The sequence below is a fragment of the Spea bombifrons genome, chromosome 5 (genome assembly GCF_027358695.1).
Source record: "Spea bombifrons isolate aSpeBom1 chromosome 5, aSpeBom1.2.pri, whole genome shotgun sequence".
Classification (NCBI taxonomy): domain Eukaryota; kingdom Metazoa; phylum Chordata; class Amphibia; order Anura; family Pelobatidae; genus Spea; species Spea bombifrons.
Genome location: NC_071091.1, coordinates 101,121,475 through 101,145,148, shown reverse-complemented (window position 1 = coordinate 101,145,148; position 23,674 = coordinate 101,121,475). Strand labels below are relative to the sequence as shown.

Genomic DNA, 23,674 nt, shown 5'->3' with positions numbered 1-23,674 from the left:
GGCCCATTTACTCTACAAACGTCTGTGCCTAGCGGCCACTGTGTGATCCATATGTATCTATGTATATATTCACTCTTTAAAAGTGAATGGGGGTTCCAACTCCTTGACTACTCATTAAGGACTCGCTCCGGTGAGCGTCTCCTGCGTGAAAAGCTTTGCTGTCCCTTTATAATGTATTGTTCAGTCAGTGAGTTTTCTTGACTTTAAGGATTGCACCTCGCGTTCTGCTCCACCAGCTCATCCCTTTTTGCGGAGACCCTTCCCAAAGCGGAATGCAGTAGTCCTGCACACGTCTGCTCTGTGTCTGCGATGCCATATTATATGAAATATGTGCCAAGAAAATCTACATGAAGTCGTACAGCTTTGAACGACCGGACCTTGGGGGCATCAGTATGGTCGCGTGATATATGCATTTTATCTCATTTATATATATAATATATATTTTGTTTTTTGCAGTGCCGATTCTCCACTGCTGTGGATAAGAATTGATCCGGACATGTCGGTGTTGAGGAAGGTTGAGTTTGAGCAGGCAGATTTCATGTGGCAATATCAGCTGCGCTTTGAAAGAGACGTGGTTGCGCAGGAAGAAGCCATCCTCGCTCTGGAATCCTTCCCGACTCCCGCATCGCGATTGGCGCTGACGGACATCCTTGAACAAGAACAGTGCTTCTATCGAGTGAGAATGATGGCATGTTTCTGCCTCGCCAAGGTGAGATACTGAACATGGCGCAGGTTATCCACCAGTAAGTGCCCATGACTCTGTAACGGTCTAGAGAGCAATACAACATATTTTGCAGATCTCAGAATCTAGGAATGTTCAGTTTCTAGCAGCTTCGGTACAATACTAGGAGATGATAGTGTGTAATGTGCTGCAACGCTAAGCATTTTATTTCATGTCGTAACAAAACTTCATATTATTCGATCACGCAGATAGCTAATGCGATGGTGAGCACGTGGACGGGACCCCCCGCAATGAAATCTCTCTTTACCCGCATGTTCTGTTGTAAGAGCTGCCCCAACATTGTCAAGACCAACAACTTCATGAACTTCCAGAGCTATTTCCTACAGAAGGTAATATTATATTCTGTCGGGGATTCCTGAACAGTGCTTTGTGCAGAATACATGCGAGGTAATGTCATAGACTGTATCAGACAAGCACCGGCAATGAGCTGGGCCCTTTTGTGTTTTATATTTGAGTGAATTTAATACTTTTTGGCCCCAATAACAATTAGGATGACCAAATTATACGTGTATTTCCATGACTGTTCTTAGATCTCGAAGTGTCGGATGCTATGTTATCTATACGTAAGACATGATTTCATAATCCAGTCGATCACTTGTGGCTTGTGGGGACAAATGTTAACCCCTACAATGCCACGAATGTGTTATAAACAATTGTGGAATTGAAGGGGTTAACGCTGCACTGTCGCTCTCATGGAGCGATCAGGCAGCAGGGGGGTGTTGGGGCTGGTCTCCACACTCATGTGGAGACCAAAGAGCCCTCTCCCCCTGTCACTGAAGCTGCCTCTGGCAGCTGGGAAGCAATTGCTGGTCTATAGACCAGCCATTGCAGGGGGGAGTCTCTGATGACTGCTGTAGGCTTCCATGCCTACAGGAGTCATCAAAGGGCTTGTGGGGGCTCGTTTTTGCTGTTGCTGGTCTGCCTGGACTTCCAGGCAGACCACCAGCAGCAGAGCCCCTTGAAAAACGGGAATTAACCCCTAAATGCCGCGATCGCGGCATTGAAGGGGTTAACGCTGCCCTGTCGCTCTCATGGAGCGATCAGGCAGCAGGGGGATGTTGTCAGGTCCCCACACCAATCAACACTGAACCCCCTTTCCTGAAGCTGCCTGTGGCAGCTGAAAACACTATTGCAGGTTTCTCTGCAATCGCGGTTTCAGCCTACATGATCACTCCGTGGGAGTGATCTCAGGCTCGGGGGCGGGCTCGGAGTGGCTGTGCTGTCTGCCCAGACTCCTGGGCAGACAGCAACAGCAGCGCCCCCGCGTGGTGACACGGTGGCATTTTTTGTGAATGTAAGAGGCTGACAAACTCCTAGGCGCCAGGACAAAATTCTGAGTCGCCATGGCGACCTGGCGCCTGGGATTTGTCGAGCCCTGGCATAACGCAAGTGTTTAGTGAACTAAAAGGAAAGATACACACTTAGAAATAATCTTATCATAAATATTTATTTGTCATTTTTGGCATTATTTCACAATCTACCAGATTAGCTGTTAAACAAATGCGGTAATTGTTCTGAATAATCATTTAAATAAGTATGATTACAGCCTATCTACATAGCGGGCTATGCCCACATCATTGTTTGAGTTTTGATTTTTGTTTGGAATCGGTTATTGACTATAGCGCTTGGCACATCTGTCTAAATCTGAGCTTGTTATCTTCCGTCTCCACCCTAATACCTGAATTATCTGTCCCCATTAACGACACGTCACTCCCACTAACCAGGCCCGATGCCTTGTAGTCATCTTTGACTCAAACCTCTCCTTCCTCCCTCACATTTAGTCCCTCGTCAGATCCTGCCACTTGCGCCTAAAAAAAAAATTCTCCCATGCGCCCATTCCTCATCCAAGTAGCCTCAAAAACCCTTCTGGTTCATCCCCTTATCATTTCCCACCTTGACTATTGCAACACTCTTCTTTTTATTATCCCTCTGGTTCGACTTTCTCCTCTGCAATCTACCCAAAATGCTGCCGCTAGGCTTATCTTCCTTACATGATGCTCTCCTTCTGCTTCCTTACTCCCTCCCCTCCACTGACTCCTTATATTTGAAATCCGTGTAATAACATATGAGGCCCTCCATAACACGGCTCCTCCATACATTTCTGCCCTGTAACAAAATACTCCCCTACTCGATCCTTACATTCTTCTTATAAGTAAGGCTTTCACTTATCACTTCTTCCTCACTCGTGCTGCCCCGCACCTCTGGAACTCACTCTCCCTCCCATATAGAACTCCTCTATCACCAATACAACCCCCACACCCCCCTATGGCACGATCTCTCCCCTTTCTCCATATCTTATGCTTCTCTTCACTCCATTCCTTCTTTATAAATAAAAAGATAATAATAAGATACATGTATGCATTAACGAGGCAAAATAATGATCATTAGAACAAAAAGCTTGAACAGGACGAGCCAAACAGTGAAAACACGAGCCGGTATATTTTGTCCTTATAAATGTCCCCGCTCCTAGTGATTCCTTTTGCAGGGGTTTGATTTCATGCCTCTGTGTTGCACAGCGCAGCTCGGAGAGAAACTTTCCAAATGTTTGTGGTGTACTTTGTGTGTTACGCGTCCAGAGTGGGTTCCTGATTTCTAGGTAATCGGCTTGTTTACTGTATAAGTTCTAGGTTTATGGCTTTTTGTAAACAATCGATGTATGCCTGAAAAATATTGTTTGGTTTCCTACAGACGATGCCGGTCGCTATGGCTTTGTTGAGAGATGTTCATAATCTCTGCCCCAAGGAAGTACTTTCGTTTATCTTAGACCTCATCAAGTACAATGACAACAGGAAAAACAAGGTAAGACTCTAACGGAAAGGGGTTTATTCAATAAAGGGAGAGTTCACTATTCATTATAAAGGGTCAAAAGTGGAGTTTCTTTGAGAATAAGGCACGATGCCTTGTATAATGCAAAGTTCATTGGGTGACTATACATTAAACAGAATGAATAGTGAAATCACAACTCTCGTGCCAACTCCTTCTTTAGTTAATAGATCCCAAAATGTATCATTTCACAGTTCTGTATGTTAAATAAAGCCATGTATTTAGTGATTAAAATAAGCAATATATATGTAATAATATACACCCTTGGTGTATACCATCAGAGCAATGACACATTACTCCCTGGACACATTATACAAATAGCAACACTAACCCCTTTACTTGTATTCACTATGGACCTGGCCCCGATTGCAGCATTTCCAGCGAGAATGATTTCTTTTATATACACGGGTTATGGAGCTGGCCCAAGATTAATATGTATATAGAAAATAGGTTTGGCCCCAGATCTGGTAAACATCATGAGCTTCTCTTCATATCTGATCTTGTTCCCACTCGTTGAATCATCTTAGTTGGAAAGACATTTGACTAATTTTGTTTACGCGATGCGTTGCCAGGAAATTATTGTAATTAGTTTAGCGTGGGGATGTATTTTTTCTTTTTAACCGTTTGTATGAAATGATGAAGCTGAAGAGGTGACGGTGAATTGCTGTGAATCTGTTCTTGGTCAGTTTGCTGTAATGTAGACATTTAATGGCACAATAATTCCCTTAATTGACAAATTATGTCTTTGCCTTAACTTTGATGTTCTCCTTCTAGTTTTCAGATAATTATTACCGCGCAGAGCTGATCGACGCACTTGCGAATTCGGTAACGCCTGCTGTGAGTGTCAATAATGAATCGAGGACTCTGGATAATCTGAATGCTGAAGTCCGTCTTATTCTAGAGGAGATCACTCGCTTCCTAAACATGGAAAAACTACTCCCCGGTTACAGGCATACAATAACCGTCAGGTGCGTTCTATATGTTATCTTGTGAGATTGGCCATCCCTATCACGTGTCTCCGATTAACACAAACAATTATAGTGTATCTGTTTCTAGAGAAGATAGTCCAGAGATGCCTTTTAATAGTCAAGTATTTATATTGTAAAATGTCAGAGGAGATTCCACAATCTCACATTTACAGGATTTCAAGCCCAAATCTCCCCTGTGAATGCTGGACCAGTAAGAGATGTTGCAAGCGTCTCGGAACACAGTTTGAGTTTCCCACTCTGTAAAACACGACATTTATTTATATAGCAGCAGCAATCAATGCAAGTAAGTGTGCTTGGTGTCGGCAATGTACTAATCTGAGTTTGTTCTCTGTACTTTCAGTCAGCTTAAGCTGTTCTGCTCAGCGTTTAATGATGTAATATACAGTGGCAATAGTAACCCTTTGGCATTTCCAGCATTTATGTAGAAATCTGGCTTAAAATATGATCTTCATCTAAGTTACGATAACAAACAATCTGTTTTAACCAATAACAGACAAATGATTGTATTGTATTGTTCTTGTCCATATTGAATACATTGTTCGAACATTCACCGGGTGGGTAAAAGTGTGTGTGAACCCCTAGGCTTATCACTTTAACAAAAGCTAATTGGAGTCAGGAGTCAGCGAACCTGGAGTCCAATCAATGAAACAGGATTGGAGGTGTGCTTTAGAGCCACTTTCTCAACATTTTCAGTTTACTATTATCAAGAAGCATCTGCTGATGGGAACCATGCCTCTCAGAAAACCTACAATCAAGAACTGAAGATTTGCATAAAGGTGGAATGGATTACAAAGTAATCTCAAGGAGTTCACGTATTCAGCAGTCCACAGACAATTTGGTTGTAAAAGGAAACGGCTTAGTACTGTGCCTACTCTCCCTGGAAGTTAACGCTGAGCAAAAATGACTCCAAGGGCACAACGCAGAATCCTCGATGAGGTAAAAAAATAACCCAAGAGAAACAGCGGCTTGGAGGAATCCTTGGAACTGGTTTCCATCTATGTTTATGAGTCTACCATATGCAAAACATTCAACAGGCATGAAGTCCGTGGCAGGACACCACAGAGAAAGCCACCGCTCTCCAGTTTAACATCTCTGTTCGAGTAAAAGTTGCCAAAGCGCATCTTGATGCTCCACAATGCTACTGGAAACAATGTTTTGTGGACTAATGAAACAAAGGTTGAGCAGTTCAGAAAGCACTACGTATGGTGTAAAAAGGGCATAACGTGAAGACATCACCCCAATGGTGTGGGGGGCGTCATGACCAGACATCCTAGGGATATGGCTGAGCACGAGCTCTTATGCTGGTCTAAAATTCCTCCTGAATGTTGTGCAGGTCTGATCCGCAGCTACCAGAAGTGCCTGTTTGAGGTTATTGCTGCCAAAGGGCGTTAGACCAGTTATTAAATCCAAGGGGGGTTCACTTAATTTTTCCACCAGCACTGTGAATATTTAATAGTTGTGTTAAATAAAAACGTGAAAGATTATCATTGCTTGTGTGTTATTAGCTTAAGCACATTGTGTTGGTCGATACTTGTGTAGATCAGATCCAATGTTATGAACAATGAATGCATAAAACCAGGAAATTCCAAAAGGTTAATTTACTTTTCGTTGCCGCTGTAGCTGTTGTTTGGAGCAGCGTGGACTTTTCAAGATTATGTACATGTTTTGATAGCTCTTTTTTGTTTGCTTTTTTCTTTTCTAGTTGCCTCAGAGCCATTCGTGTCCTTCAGAAGAATGGGCACGTTCCTAGTGACCCAACACTCTTTAAATCCTACGCAGAATATGGACACTTTGTGGATGTCAGAGTTGCAGCTTTGGAGGCCGTTGTTGATTACACTAAAGGTAAATTTGATTTATTTTTTTCTGCTGATCCTGTTCAATAAGTGATGGCCACGTGTGACTCTCCAGACCTAAACTACCCCTTGGCCAGAAGCTGAAAAGTCATCTGGACCAACAGCCTCACAGAGCTGTAAGCTGATCGGTGTACGGCATACTCTCATCTGCCAAGAAAATATTTTACTCCTACATTCTTTCATTGTCTGCACTGTTCACTCACTAGATTTTCTGAATAATGGTTTTATAGTTGGTATTCCCATTTGGTCACTTTGGTTTAGTTTTTGGTAAATTTATTTTCATTTTCGTACAACGAGTTCAGTTTTCTGCATATTTGTTCCGGGTTTTTTCATTCGGAAATAAATTTGTTCGCCCTCATTCACTCTCTCATGCTCTCTTAGAATGTCTCTGCTGAAAACGTCTGTGTCCCTGTCTCCACGCCGCACAGCATCGCTTCTGATCTTGCATCTTCTTGTTCTTCTGTCGTCTGCCACTCTTCCAAGAAGTCTTTGTTCTTTGTCTGCTTCTCCGTGGACCACTGGACAGGAACATGGCCTCCTTGCAGACTTAGCTGAGCTTCAGAGAAAGAAGGGGGAAATAGAAGACAGAAGAATAAGAAGATGCAAGATCAGAAGCTGCGGAGGATGGAGACAGGGACACGGAAGTGGTTGACAGGGAATGTAGGGAGACTTTCCAATGAAGTGAGAGTGAAAGAATCAACTAAATGTAAACATTTATGTTGTACTTCCTTCAGTCTCCCAAAGTCATCGGTTTCTACAGAAAACCAAACACACAAGGATTAGCCTTGGTCAGCATAAGATTGGAAAAGAGATGTGTTTGGGTTTCCTTTCCTAAATGAAAATAAAAAAATAAATGGATTTGTTTTAGCAGAATAGGAGTTGCGGGAAAATACTCGGGTGCTACATTGATTTTTGGGTTGGAATGAAATGAAGGACAAGGGCTTTTATTGTAGCGGTTTTAGATGGTTTATGAATGTGAGGTTAGGTCATCTGTAGCAGTCTAGTTCTCCATTAAAGAGAAAAATAATGAATATTGGATTGCATTTTATGTGAGCTCCTGTGCATTTTGCTCCATGTAAGTCAGTGCAGGCAATCATTATATCCTCCTTCCCCGGCTCCCTCTACCGAAAGCAGGAGGTGTTCTTAAAGTTCGCTTCCAGGGCATGCGCTGTAGAGCTCCTGTTATAGAACTAATGGGTGTTGTGGCAGCCAATCACGGCTGAATGCTATCTTTAATTAGTTAATTTGAAGGAAGTGTATTTAAGTACTCTTTCTGTAAATGCTGACAGGTGGAGGAGTTTACATTTTGTGACTCCAGTAATTAAAGAATATTCGCACCGTTTTACAGATTTGCATTGTTTAAGTGGAAATGTTTAATGTTCGTATAAATTTACATGTATGAGATGCTTTCATTCAAATCTGACTTAACATGATTGCTATTAAAAAAAACCACAACTTTTTATTAAAAGAAATATTGTTTTTGTAGTTGACAGGAGCTCTGAAGATTTGCAGTGGTTACTCAACATGGCCCAGAACGATCCTTTGCCTTATATACGGTAAGCGGTGACGCTCGGCGTATAAACGTTTGGGCTAAATGCTACCAATATTTGTACTTTCATAAGCAAATCGGCGAGGCTGCTAGAGGTAAAGAATTGGTCGCTGCGGAAGCACAACAAGCAGGACCTCTAATCGAACGCCTTCAATGAAGCGTGAGATGTTTGCTTCACTAGTCTAAAAGACAAAAAACAGACATGACTGTCTCATTAAATATAAGACAAGTGTCTGTTATTAAAGGGCACAGTGTTTGGCATTACAATACTTCTTATGGTTTGCTATCAGTACGAATGAGTTAAACGAGTCTTATTTATGCCACGGTTATATTATATCTAGTAATAATCTACCGAAGGTCCAGCAACTAACATATTTAGAGCTCAACGCCTGCAGAAGAGAACAAGTCTGCTTTAGGCAGGAATTATTGGGGAGCTGAAGTGAGATTTCACTTCAGCTCCCTCAACGTTCTCTGCATGGGACAAAAATAGAGTCAGCCCTTTATAATGTGTAGTTAAATCTGTGCGATCATCATGATTTCATACTTTGGTTGCTGGGATAAGATGTTTACTTTGACCTCGGCTCGGGTCTCACCGGTTGCTGCGGCTTCATTACAGGTTGACCCGAAACCGCAGGCTGTAAATTGGTTCCCTCGCACTAGATGGAGTTAAAGTATAACAGTTCCAAGTTCGCTCAGAGGCAGGCTATGCGTTTAATCTTCTGTGCAGCGCGTGTAGCTGCTGGAAAAATAAAGTATATTATAAGAAGATTTAATCCTGAATAAGCCTGTTCAGCATGCAGGGGGGGCTTCTCCCCCTGCTTCTCCAAATTTATTTAATTATATCATCCAGATGCCGGTGATGTCAGCGAGCCGGACGCTGGCCAATATTTGATCTGTAGCTCCACTGTTAAGGTCTCAATTTATTGTTGCGATTTACTCCAGAGGACCCGCACGCGTTATCTTCTGCTTGCTTGACGTCATCCAACATGTGTCTTTCTGTCCGAGATTTCAGAAACACGTACAATGGGGCAAAAGTGATTTTGTTCCTTTTAGCGTCATATTGTAGAATGTCTGTGTGATTTATAAAGCGGGGCTTAAATATTCAGGGATTATATTTAATAAGAAACATATTGTTCATCTTGTCCGGGAATACGGTTTGCCTTTTGCACAAGCAGTAAAGTGCAGCGTGTAAATGATTCCTCCTCAGTCTCCAGGACATTTGTTTTCATCATTTAAATTTAGTTAAATTGGAATTAGCCCCTTACCAAAAATACAGGCATTTACTGCGTGACATAGTGAGATTGTTTGCTGAAATCACCTTTCCCCGCTCCTGTCTATTGCAGGTGATGCCTTTGGCTGTATCACCTCCTCATGCGCGAGGCATTCAATAAGCAGGGGGTTAAATAGGAACCCCGTGACATGTGCATTTGGTGCCCCCATAAGTTTCCATGGGAACGCTATTTTGCATGCTTTATCGAACGCAGAAATAAAACACGCGTGTTAAGGGGCTTAATACGTTTCCTGACCGTAGCTTTTTCATGAAAATGACCTTTCGTGGCCTTGTGGTTGCGCCGAGCTAAAACCCTGACACAAGGCTAAAGACAAGAGACAGTTCTATAAAACCTTGCGTGGTCTATACCTCAAGAATTGAGAGGAAAGATAATCAACCACAGAAAAAAACACATTTTATTCAGGGAGGCAAAATCATTTATATTATTGAAGTTTAAAATAAGGAGTCATTACAGCAACCAAACAATATATCTATGCCAGCTTTGGTCTATGTGTGTGTGGTAAACAGTCTGTCTACATATCTCGGTGTGTGTGTGTGTGTGTGTGTGTGTTCTATGAAAGCCCAATAATAGAATGATGGGCGCTATGCGTACGCGTCATTACTTCACCTACTGGAAACTGTATTCCAGTACCGGTTAGAACTGTAATGAATGTTGCCAAGAGTTTGACTAGCAATACATCAGACATCTGGCAAACGCCATTTATTGTATGCGTGGAAAGCAGCTCTCATACAACGCGTGTGTTCTGTTGGATCATTTACGTGTTTAGTCATCTTTTACACATTTATAACAGCTTTTTTCCTCCCCCCCGTTCTGTGGTGACCGACACAGACCCCGGTAAAGCCCGAATATTGTCTGTTTTTCTTTACTCTAGAAAAGGAACTCTGGTTTTTAAAAAGCTCGTAAAACTGTAAGGGGTCCTTTTGTAAAGCTCACCGAGGCGGCTATTATTTTGGTTACTGAATTGACTTTACTTGTGTTCGTTTTTTGTTTTTTTTTTTTTTTTAAATCAGTAAAAGCAGGCGAACGCCAAATGGAATTGAAAACAGGCGTTCAGCTACCCCCATTACAGCAGCTCATAGACAAAGTGCCAGCATCGTCAGAGCTGTTCCAGGACGCTGAGGGCTTTTTAATACTGAACCCTTTGTAGTGTGCTTATGGCTGCTAAATGACATAATATATGATGTAATTAGATAATAACAGATCCTTTATTGAAGAGGAAATTTCCCCAAAATATATAACCAGCATAGAAGGCAAAACGTATAAATCCCATTTTTGCTGACACGGGAATCGGCGAAGGGAGTCATTCCGAGGCAGCTCTATCGCGCGCAAATTATTCGTGGAAAAAATGATCGGTGTTAAAGTATGTAACGTAATAAAAAGTAGAATAAGACTAATAATATGCACGTGACCAAGATAAGTAAACCCTGACTATTTCGTCCCATTAACCATGTTGGCGTTGGGGTGCGCCATGAGGCTGGTGGCATAAGAACACTAGAAATCGACACACACACAGTTGATCGGTAAGAGTACTGCTGTCTGACATCAGAAATAGAGACACAATGTTCAAAAAAATTACATTGAATGTATGATATCATACATGAACTCACGTGGGTCCAAAGTAAGATGTTCTCCGATTAACAGTAGACGGTGTGATGGATTGGTGTCCGGGTACCTGTGGTACAGGGAATTTGGTCAAGGATGGCTTTATAGGGAGGCTGAGCGTAATGGGTATCGCAGCACTTTGCTTTACTGTTGGCATTAAAATGAACCATCGATCTGAATCTACGAAAAGCCAGCGGTGCCAAATGGCCCTGCATAGATTAGGCCCCAAGATTTTTCTTCTAAATGCAATTCCGTCGCTTGCTGCCAAGGGCAGACCCAATTGTCCAATAAGAATTTCATTCCACATAGTAAATGGTAGGATTTGGGTTTATAGAACATTTTATTTATATAAGAGCCTTTCCCCCATGTTTTTACGTGGAAGTGCTATTTGTAGCAGTGCGTGAATGTCTTGTCTGTTTACTCGTATCTTGATTTGAGACACAATGTTTTCATATTGTTTGCCAGTGTTCTAACACTTAGTACAAACTATCTGTTATTCGGAATGATTTTGCAATCCGTTACTAAAGGTTTTAAAATACCCAAAATTAAAAAGCAAAAAAATCTTATTTTGTGTGTGTGTTTCTCATGTATTTGTTGCATCAGTTCTACAGATTTTCTCATTTTTAGCTATTGTGACTAGCCAAGTTCCTCCCCAAACAGAATATTTGCATAATGCATTAAAATAATACCAGACCATTCACCAAACAGCAAGTTGTCCATCGGATAAGAGCGCTAACGCAGCTGGTTTTACTAAAGAAAAATTCTAATCATTAAGTTAAGTAGGTCTTTACTGATGTCCAGCTGAGTTGGTCATCAAGTTTGGGTCTGGGCTGTTCCTCCTTTAATGGAGTTCTTGGCTAACTTGCCGCCTTCTGAGCCCCTTTTCAACTTGTTTTAAATAGATCCAAACCAAATTTGTCAACCCCTGCAGTAGAATATCCAGCAATGTACTCTAACTGGATTTTTTGAGTACCAAAGCAAGAAATCTTGCATAAAGTTTTACATCGGTGTCCGTTGGCTCCTGTTTTCCCTGGTGTGATTTATAAACAGCATCTAGTGTTCCGTTAGCAGAAAATATTAGTTTAGTATTTCTGTAGAGCATTAGTTGATTTTATTCTTGATACGGATGACCCCTGCAGCTAAACATTGGCAGACACAAACCTTTCCCAATATAAATATACCTCAGCCCTGCATAATGAATAGTGACATGAGCGAGTTAAAGCCACAAATTGACTTGGGTATATTTACCATCTATGTAACACCACAGCATGGATGCTATAATGTAACGTTCACCAGTCAGCCTCTTGAAATTGGTCTGTTTCTGTTGAAATCTGTTTCAAATTACGTTACTTGAAAGTATTTAGTAACATTTTGGTACTTAAACGTACTTGACTGCCGTAAGAGGACAATCATTCTTCTTTTTGAATAATAAACTGACTATGATTGCTTCTAGGCACAAGATTCTGTACATGTTGTCAAAGAACCCCCCATTTACAAAGAACGTGGACTCTCCATTGTGTAATGAAGCTCTGGTTGATCAGCTCTGGAAACTCATGAATTCAGGTAACCGTTTTAAGCTCTGTGTACGAACCCTCTTTCTAACATTTGTAATTATTTTCATTTCTGTGATTATTTCTTGAGTTTGAAATAGCTTTTCGAAGGTGTTGGGTAAGGAAGCCACTTAACCTTAATGGAAAGGAACTGTTCCATTTAGACCAAACATTAATTGCACTCTAGCCTATTGATTGGGTAAGTTGAATTAGCCGGGTTCAAAGATTTTTCAAGTAGGACTAATAGAATAGGATGACCAGATGTCAAAATTCCATATTGAAAAAAATGCCCACCTCCCAAATGTGGCCCTTTAGCCCCCAAACAACCTGGCACACCTATGCATGGGGTGTATCACTGTGCTCAACATATTGGGATGTGCAATGTGTGTGAAGAAATACACAAAAAATTACAACCACAAACTTTCACAAAGGCTGGTGGTAGAATTAGTGCATGGAAAGATTTAAAATACCAGCGTTTTCAATACCATGGGGTGTCTACTTTTCAAGAAAATATGGCTTAATTGGGTAAATGAGTCGGCTGCAAAGATGTCCGAAATTGGACATGGGGGCAGGATTACCAGATGTTAAGTAGAAAATTGTGCATGTCCCAAATGGGACCTTTTAGCCCGCAAACAACTCCACAAACCTATGCATGGGTGCTATCGCTGTACAAAGATGTTGCACATATTTGGTTATTTGTCAGTTACACATACCAGGAGCTGTAAATTCATACCCGAAGTACAATGCGAGTAAGAAATAAACCCAAGAAATTACTACCACAAGGCTGGTGGTAGAAGTGGTGGATGGAAAATGTTGAAATATCCTGAGCTGTCTAGTTTTCAAAATATATGGTTTAATAGGGTAAATTGAATCGGTCAGCTTCAAAAATGTCCCAAATAGGGCATGGGCGCAGTATGACCAGATTTTGAAATAATACACTACTGGTACTATAATTTACAAAAATAACAAACTTTGGGTACTTCTAAACTCAGGACAAATATTAGAATCTATTTATTAGGTTTTTCTTTAGCTTTTGTAGATGAGTAAAATATTTGTAAAATTAGTCAGAAAAGGCCATATTTTGTTTATAGTAAATTAGAATTATATACTATAGAATCCATGCTTATCAAAATAATGGTATCTAAAGTAATCAAACCCTTCTTGTCCTGAAAACAAAATTATATAATTTGTGTGGGTACAGTAAACGAGCGAGAACAAAATTATAGATAAATACAAATGCCTTAGAAATGTTAAAACAGCCCTTTTCATGAAATGGTACAAAAAATAGTCTTGTCACGAAGGGGTTAACCGAGCATGTAGGGACAACCAGTCTGCAGTTTACAAACTTCATATTGTAGAAATTCACTGAGAAAAGAACTGTAGTGATCAGCATATGCATTTAACCACCAATTATAAACCCCACGGGATGCCACACACAGACTGCAAGGTTAATTATCCATCAAGGCCTCCTTTGGGGAAATTGGTTTTCCTGCTCAAGTTCCTGTCAAGATGTGTGAAGTAGATATTTGAACCTTTCACTTAAAAAAAAAAAAAAAAAAAGTGCTTCTTTTATTATTATTTTGTTTAAGCATATGGCTGGAGGTGTAAGTGTTCTGATTTCAAAGGGACAAGCAAATGTCTTCATTTCCCCAAGAGGTGCAGATAAAAATCACACAGCGTATTTCTAATGTTGATATTTAGCTCACATCTTGTAACTTACAGCCTTACACAGACGAGGCTGTTTAAAAAGTTTAGGTTAGTGTTGTTTTATATATTTATCTTAAAAAATGTTTTGTTTTTGTTTTTTATCTTAGTGTGCCAGCAGATTTCATTTAATATGGTAGAGTAGAAAATTACCAATAACAATTACCATAAACACACACTAACACATTCTGATACTGAAGAGGACTGTGTCCTTGCAAGCATACAGTTCTATATGGTGTCACGCCATGGGAAATAAACATGTTAATAAAATTACAGTTGCAAGGAGTTACAACCCATGTGCAAGTGTTTTACTTTAAGAAGAAACTGATGCAATGTGTTTCCATTTCTTGGCATTTGGGTCAGTAACCCATCGTTTTTATATCACCCACGTGGTTTGACTGCATGGGGGAATAAGATAGGATGGAAGGTCACGTGCCCCGCTGCAAGTCCAAAGGTTTCCATAAAATGTTATTAAGCAAAATGGAGATGACGTGATTGGGATGTCATGTTGGGGGCAACTAATGAAAGAGTTGATAGTAGAGTTGTTTTCAGTCCCCTTTTGTTATGAAGGCCCATCACCATTAAGCTTCTGCTACAGGAAGAAATTAGCTGGACCTGCATATATAAATCAGTGAGATTCTTCCAAAGTGTGCTCACACTACTAAAGTTTCCATTATACAGGGCCAGCTGAGCCCTTTTTGGGAAAAACCTGGTGGTTTTGGACCTTAATAATAGTGTAGTGAGAGAGTTGAAACCACAACTCACGCCAGCTCTCTCGCTGGGCAGGGGTAAGGTATATGGGTATAGGAGTATTACCTGAGGAGCACAATTACTGGACCTGGAGTGCCTTCTCACCTGTAGCCGTCTCACGCTATACTCACAATTATATTAATACTTGTTGTTATTGAGACAGCTATTTTGCCATAATAACTAGCAGTGTTGGTTAGCCTTTTGGGTTTGTTCTCCTAAAGGTTCTCCTAAGGTTATCCAAAACTGACATTACTCCAGAACGGAATCAGTATTCAGTACTCTGGATTAGTAGAGTAAGTGCTAAAGCTGCAGTGGTTATTGGTGAAAAAGAAACATCATTTGCAGAAGTTGTTCCAAAAAAAAAATAACCCCACTCGATTGTAGACACACGAACAAGGATTTTATTGTTGCTGTCCTGCTCTGAGCGTCTTAATTATTATAATTTTTTTCTTTCGTTGGTTTTCATTGCACTCTGGGGGGCACGGGGTGAATGGGGGCTGCCTGCCAAGCACAGAAAGCTGCCAGATGTTAAAACAAGGACCCGTAGGATTGTGTCGTATCCCGGAGCTCTTAAGTCCCCTCCAAAATACAGAACCCGTGTTGTTTATGCTTTGTGGTTCCGGTATAAAAGTACACAGTGTCTGGATTATGTTCATTTCATGACACACTTCATGCACCGGTAGAAACTATTAAACCATTTATTGTCCGAACTAAATAGCCTTTTGAGCAGATCTCTCCAGGGAACCTTTTTATTTGTTGCCATGTTTAACTAGACGTTGCCCTATTCTCTGTATAAATGCGATGGATCTATTGCTACGCCTTCTCCTTCCAACTTGTTTAAGATGCTGTTAGATAAGTTTATTATTTTAAATTGTCCAAAAATAGGCACAGCGACTACTTAGTTACTTCAGTTACTTTTAATCCAGTTTGTTTCTGTAAGAAGGCTGACATTTTTAAATGATGCTGAAGGGTCAAGGAAAAACACATGCATTTCCAAATGATATCTGTGATATAGATTGGATAACACAGGATGCCCATGAGGGCCAAAGTTGCACAGGTATGTTTTTTATGCTTAAGTAAGGTAGGAAGTAGTGCCCCCTTTGCAATCAAGGGCAGCAGTGACAGGCAATCACAGTTAACTGCCGTACATATGATTAACTGCTACTCTTTAACCTCTTCAATCCCCTATGGACGTACTGGTACGTCCTGCCCTTCTTGCAACAAAAATGGCAAAATTGCGCCGGGCTTTGAGGTACGAAAAACCCCTGGGATTGAAGTGGTTAACGGGAGCTCAGCTCAGTTTGAGTTAAGTGGGTGCGCTACAGAGCATGCGCAGGAAGTGTACTTCAACCTACGCCGTGCGTTCAATAGAGGCAGTCGGGGGAGAAACAAAATGAGGCCGAAAATCCTTCACTGATTTGGGTTTCAGTAAAATGGCTTCATTTCTGATTTGAGAATTCTTTTCCTCTAATATGCCGTTTGTGAAAATATATTTAAGTATTCGTTTTGCTCACGTTTCAGGTACCTCGCATGACTGGAGATTGCGATGTGGGGCTGTGGACCTGTACCACATACTATTCGGCCCCAGCAGACCCTCGTGTCTGCCCCTGCCAGAGCTTGGATTAGTCCTTAATCTGAAGGAGAAGAAAGCTGTCCTGAACCCCACTATTATCCCAGAGCCCGTAACGAGCAGCCTGGATCCTTTGCCAAATGCCAACATGCACGGGCAAGTTACAGGATTCCAAAGCCACGTAAGATTAACAAAGTCTCTTATAATGTCTTTATGCTTTAATGCACAGCTAAGGTCATGTTCCGTTCTTAGCACTGAATTAATCCACAATGTTGGCAGAACTATCTAGGTAATCATGTAAATTATATGCATTTAATCCAGGCCAGCTGCTGTGATGTAAATAGGCTTTTCAGGGTTGACTCTTGTGACTTGCTAGGCAGAAAACACTGTCGCCTTGTATCGCGGTATTTTTTTTCTTGGTAAACGTCTAATTTCTCTAGAAAGAAAGCAGAACGGTATTTGCTTACAGGAGGAGACACCTTTTAATAAGGCTTTTTAACGCTGCTTTAAAGCAAGGTTGAATAAAGATCCTTCATATGTTAGATTGACAATTTGAATACCTTTTTTGAGGCTTATATTGACTAAAATATTTATAAAGTATATCAAATATAGAACAGGCAAGACCAAAAAGCCCTGTTTACAGAATAAAAGAGAGGGTTAAAAACATGAAGGTCAACAAGGGCCTGGAAATGTGTAAAGATCTAAATGCCGCTGGTTTTAATGTCACATTTGGAGTTATGTATATAAAATAAAATCTTTAGTAGTTTGTTGCAGGGAGATTGTAATGCGATGGGATCAGAGAAATATTCAGGTTACTGAAAGCCGTCGCTACCATTTCTAGTGATTTTCTAGTAACATGGCCGTGCTTAGGATAAGCGCGTACGGGCGCTGGGTATGTTTCTGTTTTTGTGACTCTGGGAACTCATTTCCATGCAGTTACTAATCCGCATTTAATTCAGGATGAAGACTCCGTAGTCAAGGAAAACATGCCCATCCCACAGGGTATGAAAAGGAAGCTGGACGCCATACTCGACTTGCAGCTGGAACCCGGGCAGGTACTGGAGAAGAATGAGGACAGCAATAAAGTGAAACTCAAAATCAGAGTAAGAAAATTGGGCTTCAGCTCCCATATGAGGAGAGGGGAACTTATCCTGGATAAGTCGTTTGTTTTTAGCTCTGAACTCCTGTCCTGATCTTATGCAATGAAACGGTGGTGTTGCTGTATGGGTTTATTGCCAATAATCAAGTGTGCAGTAAAAACCTTCTGGGTGTATGAAGGCCAGTGTCGATGGCATCGCATGTGCCAGTGTGTGGTTACCATTGAGATACCACCGGGGCCACGACGATGATACAATCGTTATAAGCAGAACATAGAAGAAAGCCCTGCGCTCAAACTCCCATCACTCTTCGGTGGCAGCAATGGCAATAGTAAACACCAAAAAAATAGTTACCTGCGCAAATCTCTATGCTTATTTAGACAAATGGAGGTTTTTAGTTTCACTCCAATGGCCATTTAAAGTGGAAGCTCGTCTGCCACGTCACGGCAAACCTCTTAGGCGAGTCCTGCACTGAGTAATTCACCCTGCTACTATGAGCTACAGGTAAAAATCTCTAATGAGGCAGGAAGGGGTATTCTCTGAACCCCTACACATTTATTAACCCTTAATAGGGACCACATGGGATGGGCGGCAGCAATAGTTACCAGGCTGTGAAATACAAAATTGAAATACAAAACACATAAAAGAAAGCCCTGCGCTCAAACTCCCATCACTCTTGGGCAGCAGCAAAAGCTATAGTATTCATCAGTCCAAAATACATAGAATAAGCACCAAAAAAATTGTTACCTGCGCACTATCCCAAATCCATATGCATATTAATACAAATGGGGTTATAAGCAGCAGCATAGCACTAAAATATTTATAAACTCCAGCACAAAGTAGGGCCGAGAACACTTCATTAGACTGAGTAAGCCGTTCTCAGACGTAAAATATCAGCACATATACCGTTAAGGACGTTTACAAACCCAACATTTGATATTGGGCACCGTATTTCAGTGTCAGAAACGTTTTTTTTCTGTTTTTGAACTTCAAGGAAGAAGAAGAAATTGACATGGATACAGTGCACGACAGCCAGGCTTTCATATATCATCATTTGAATATGTTGGAAAGACCATCGACACCAGGTACAGTTGGGTTTGATTTCATGTGTTTACTATGGATTATGTACTTTGGCCCTTGAATTCTCATGCGCAGCAAAAGAGTCCATCTGCAGGTGGCTGCAGTACAATTACAAGGACTATCCAGACTACTATCCATCAGGGGAGCTACAACACATATATAGATAATGGTTAATATTTTTATATTCTTATTATTTAGAAGGGAACAAAAATATCATCATGTAAAAAAAAAAAAAAGTAAGAAATGGGATTTCCATAACCTCAGGATTTTGCAAAGCAAGCACTTTTTCCTTTAATACTCTTGAGTCTTTGCACAAATCGAAGCCATCTGGATGTTTAAGGTCGCATCCCCTGTTTATAATTACGTTCTGGTTTCTGTACGCAGTTAATTAAAGTGTGTACACAAATGGAAACACTCATGACCCCGCTCACTCTGCCTTCTTTTAGTTATATGGAGGATCTTCCGCAGAGTTCTCCGCCAAAGAGAGCCTTAATTTTTAAGGGGACATCTGTTCTCTGTGTTAATGTGCTGCTCGCTCCCAGTGGGCTGCCCATTTATCCTTTTCGAATGCGTTTTCTAGCCGTATTTTGACATCAGTTGTGCTATACGTTGCTCCTGAGGTTAATAAACACATCAGCCCGTTTCTGCCATTACTTTGGTTATGGCTCTTTATAAGGGATGATGGCGATGCACCATTTGATGTGTGAGTAAACTCAAGAAATCGCAGTGATTTTAACTATGCCGTACATAACAGACCCCAAGAGCAGGCACGGATTGGTTGTTGCCATAGAAATTGGAAAAGTCTTTTGTTGTCTTTATATTAAACTTGAATAGACAGACTATAATCATGGATCTAATAGAGACGTATTTGCTTAACCTGCGTGAAATATCAGTTAATGTTTTGGGACAGTAGCTTTAAGGGCATTATTGGATTATTAACTTAGTTTTCGATCGCTAGCTAGAAGTTTTCTACCATATTTTTTTTGTTAAGCCATAAAGAATATAATTGCTGTGTTTGTCAGCTGTTTCCTCCGTTGTGCAAACAGAGCCCCCAACAAGTGAATTATTGACTCCAGACCGTGGCTGAAAGCAATCATATGTTTGCAATAAAGCCCTTGTCAGAACGACGATCAATTAATTAGTTGCATGAACCTACAAGTCTTAAGTTCCTTGACGCTGATACAGCCCTGTCCTGGTGTGTGTCACTTCATTCCTGCCACATTTCCCTTGTGATCCTGTAACACTTTAAATACTAAATGTAAACGGATCCTTTCAGGGATTAATAGTTTTTTTTTATTACTGTTATGAACAAAAAAATGCACTTGTAAACATGTGTTTCGGTAAAATAATTTGCTGTTTAAAAATGTAAAATAAAAGTCTTAATGACCAGAGCCAGAGTGAGATGCCACCGGCCCTGGGCAAGTTACCCTGGCCCTGCCTGCACTTAGTCTTATTTTACAGTACAGAGTTTGGAATTAGAAATCAAATTCAGGTCTCGTATATGGACCATGTAAGAAAATGGCAACAAATATATGAAACATAACTCCACGTGGTCCGAAAGCTCCAGGTAGATAATTGTTAGAAATTACTGTAAATATCTAGGTTCATTTAGTGCAACCCTAACAAATTTTACTAACTCTGAACTTTTCTTTTATTAGGGAAAGAACAGTCCTCTTTGGACATGCACATTCATCCCATGCCCCCGACACCTCTGTCCTCTTTTATTAAAGAATCAGGATCATCGAAGCACAGTGACCATCACCATCATCACCACCATGACCACAAGAAGAAGAAGAAGAAGCATAAACACAAGCATAAGCACAAACACAAGCATGAAAGCAAAGATAAGGAGCGCGAACCTGTTGCCTTCTCAAACAGCCCCGCTAGTGGGCGCTCACTCCGTTCCCCGTCGCTGTCAGACTGAGCTGGCCTGTTCTTACAGGTTACAAAAGTCTCTGGTTAATGTTTCTCTGGCATGCTGTTAACCAATCACGTAAAGACACAGATAGCCATTCTCAGCTCTGACCACCGTTAACCTTGAGCAATCAAATCTTGTAGTGGGTCCAGGTGGCTGCAGATATTTTTGTTTGGGCTGAAACACCTGCCTTAAGTCTGAATATTACTAAAAACATCCATACCTGTGGTCCTGAATAAGAGCCAGTGTTTGAAACCACGTTATTTTTTATAAAGTGAAATGGAGAGGTTGAATTATCCTTCCAGTGAAGAATTCACAAGGCGTAGGACTAGTTCTCTGCGGTTCTTTTGTGTGTGTTTTTTATTTACACTAATTAATATATGGTAATAATGCAGCAGTGTTTTACTAAACGTCCCAACCTAAAGAACATTACCCATGTCGATCAATCAAATCTATAATTCTTCAAAAATATTTGCTGAATTCTATACAACTAATGTCACCTCCTGTCTAAGCAGTAGTTTGCTTTATGCTGAAAAAAACCCCACAATGTACATGTGTCAAAAACACAGATTTAAAACAAAAATCAGGCCAATAAGGCTAGAGAAAATGTCAGCCCTAAATAATGTTGCCAGAAATCTAAATTCAGTCCAAAGTGGATTTTTAAGTAATTGGTAAAGTAAGTTGTTTTACACAAGTTTTTAAATTACATTTCTTAAGTTACCCTGTCTCTGCAGAGCCCGCTGCCCTGGCTGTTTTTCTTAGACATGCTAGCCTGTTCTGCATGGTTACTAGCCGGGTGCAGTCTTCAGCCATACTGCTGGAGGATAATGCGTGGGGGGGGGGCAGTCATTGCTGAATTCACAGTTTCCCCCCTTATTGGCACCTGGAAAGAATCTGAGTGTTACCGTCCTTATAAACCTTTAATGGCTTTTTTTGGATTACCATGTTATTTAAGCTTACTTTTGAGAAACCAAAATTGCCAAGTTGAACTCAGTGGTACCTTGTTTTGTATCAACATCATATTTCTTTAAAAAACAAAACAAAAGCCTACGATGTTTGCCTGATAACATGCCTGGCGGAAAATAAATCAGTGTTTTCACTGCAATATTTTAAAACAAAGAGTTTAGATAGCTTCTAATATTCATTGAATATAAACAATACGCATATCTAATCACAAAAGTAACTCAGACCTCCAGACTGAAGCACCAGCTTTACCAAATGTAGCCTTTCCAGGGTTCACAAAAGTTCCTTGATTAATGGCGTATGAAAAACAGTCAGAATTATAACGTTGATTAGAATTGGAATATAGGAGAATAATTCCAGGCTTCTGCAGGAACGTTATAACCACCAGTCCGCTTTTCTCTATTTTGTATATTTTTCTGAATTTTGTTTTACTAGTAAGGCTGTACATAGTAACAATACGAAGCAATCATTTATCATTTGTTTGTTTAAACTGGTTACTTTTGTAAATAAAACAATTTGTATTAACTTCATACTTGTGAATAAAGCAGTTTTACATTATTAGTTTTTTATTGTCTGCATTTTAGTGCGCATTAATATTTTAAAATGTTTTACCCAGAACTGAAATTTGAGTGTATCAGCAGTGTTACCTCAGACACGTCACAGAAAAACAGTCAGTTACCAACAATATACATGCCTGGCATATCATGGAGTTAATTGGAAATTTCTAAAATCAGGACAATTGGAATCTATTTAGCAGGTTTTTTCATTAGCTTTTGTAGATGAATAAAATACTTTTCAATTAAGTTTTTTTGCTTTTTTCACCATATATTTTTTATAGTAAATTAGATATGATGAAAATAATGGTAAGAAAGCTCTTGCTCTGAATCAAAAGCAATATATAATTTTTTTTGGGTGCTGTAAATGAGAAGAACTTAATCTGTACTTAAAACAAAGAATGAAACAAGGAAATGTATAGAAGTCTTAAGAAAAGGCATGGCATTTAGAGCCCAGAGGATTTCATTGGGTTAAACGCTGTAACACATCCCTAAACACCTCAGCCATATACAGTTAGGTCTGGAAATATTTGGACACTGACACAATTTTCATAATTTTGGCACTGTACTCCACCACAATGGATTTGAAATGAAATAACTGAGAGGCAATTGAAGCGCAGACTTTCAGCTTTAATTCAAGGAGTTGAACAAAAATATTGTATGAAATGTTTAGGAATTGCTACTTTCTTCATACACAGCCTCATTTAAGGGGCTCAAATGTAATTGGAGAAGTCAGCAAAATCATAAATAAAATGTTTTTGATTTTAATACTTTGTCAAGAACCCTTTGCATCACCAAACTCTGGGTGTCCTCCTTTGTAATGCTTTGCCAGGTTTTTACTGCAGCTGTCTTCAGTTGTTTGCGGCTTCCTGCCTTATCTCTTGTCTTTAGCATGAGATCAGTTGATTGACTCAGCCATTGCAGAATATTCCTCTTCTTTGCCTTAAAAAAAACTACTGGGCTGTTTTCATAATATGTTTTATCCATAAACACTAGTAACCCCAGTGCCACTGGAAGCCATCCATGCCATCATACTGCCTCCGCTGTGTTTTACAGATTATGTGGTATGCTTAAGATCATGAGCCATTCCAAGCCTTCTCCATACCTTTTCCTTCCAATCATTCTGGTATAGGTTGATCTTCGTCTCACCTGCCCAAGGAATGCTGTTCCAAAACTGTGCTGGCAAAATCTAATCTAGCCTTTTTATTCTTTAGGCTCATGAATGGTTTGCACCTTGTGGTGAACCCCTCTGTATTTGCTCTTGTGAAGTCTTCTCTTTATGGTAGACTTGGGTATTGATATACCTACCTCCTGGGAAGTGTTCTTCACTTGGTTGGATGTTGCAAAAGGGTTTTTCTTTACCATGGAAAGGATCCTACGATCATACACCCCTGTTGTCCATACCTTTTTGTGTTGCAGATCTCACCAGCACGTAATTTTTTTTTTTCTGGGGAATGTACTAAACGGTTGATTTTGCCGTCCCTAATGTTCCTGCCATCTCTCTGATGGATGTTTTTTTTTTTTGCAGCCTAATGATGGCCTGTTTCACTTGTATTGAGAGCTCCTTTTACTGCGTGTTGTAGGTTCACAGTAACAGCTTCCAAATGTGAGTGCCACACCTCAAATCAACTCTAGACCTTT

At 40.3% G+C, this 23,674-nt stretch overlaps 1 protein-coding gene across 1 annotated transcript in view; it reads left to right on the top strand.

Moving 5' to 3' along the window:
* Positions 1–20,554, top strand: part of TAF2 (TATA-box binding protein associated factor 2) — a 32,310-nt gene extending 11,756 nt beyond the window's left edge. The window contains exons 16-26 of the mRNA XM_053466800.1: positions 457–709; positions 931–1,071; positions 3,431–3,541; positions 4,340–4,533; positions 6,257–6,396; positions 7,894–7,963; positions 12,304–12,413; positions 16,376–16,605; positions 17,384–17,527; positions 18,516–18,606; positions 20,260–20,554. Coding sequence (XP_053322775.1) covers positions 457–709; positions 931–1,071; positions 3,431–3,541; positions 4,340–4,533; positions 6,257–6,396; positions 7,894–7,963; positions 12,304–12,413; positions 16,376–16,605; positions 17,384–17,527; positions 18,516–18,606; positions 20,260–20,525 — 1,750 coding nt within the window. The 3' untranslated portion in view covers positions 20,526–20,554. The remainder of the gene's footprint in view (positions 1–456; positions 710–930; positions 1,072–3,430; positions 3,542–4,339; positions 4,534–6,256; positions 6,397–7,893; positions 7,964–12,303; positions 12,414–16,375; positions 16,606–17,383; positions 17,528–18,515; positions 18,607–20,259) is intronic.
* Positions 20,555–23,674: the final 3,120 nt, after the last annotated feature.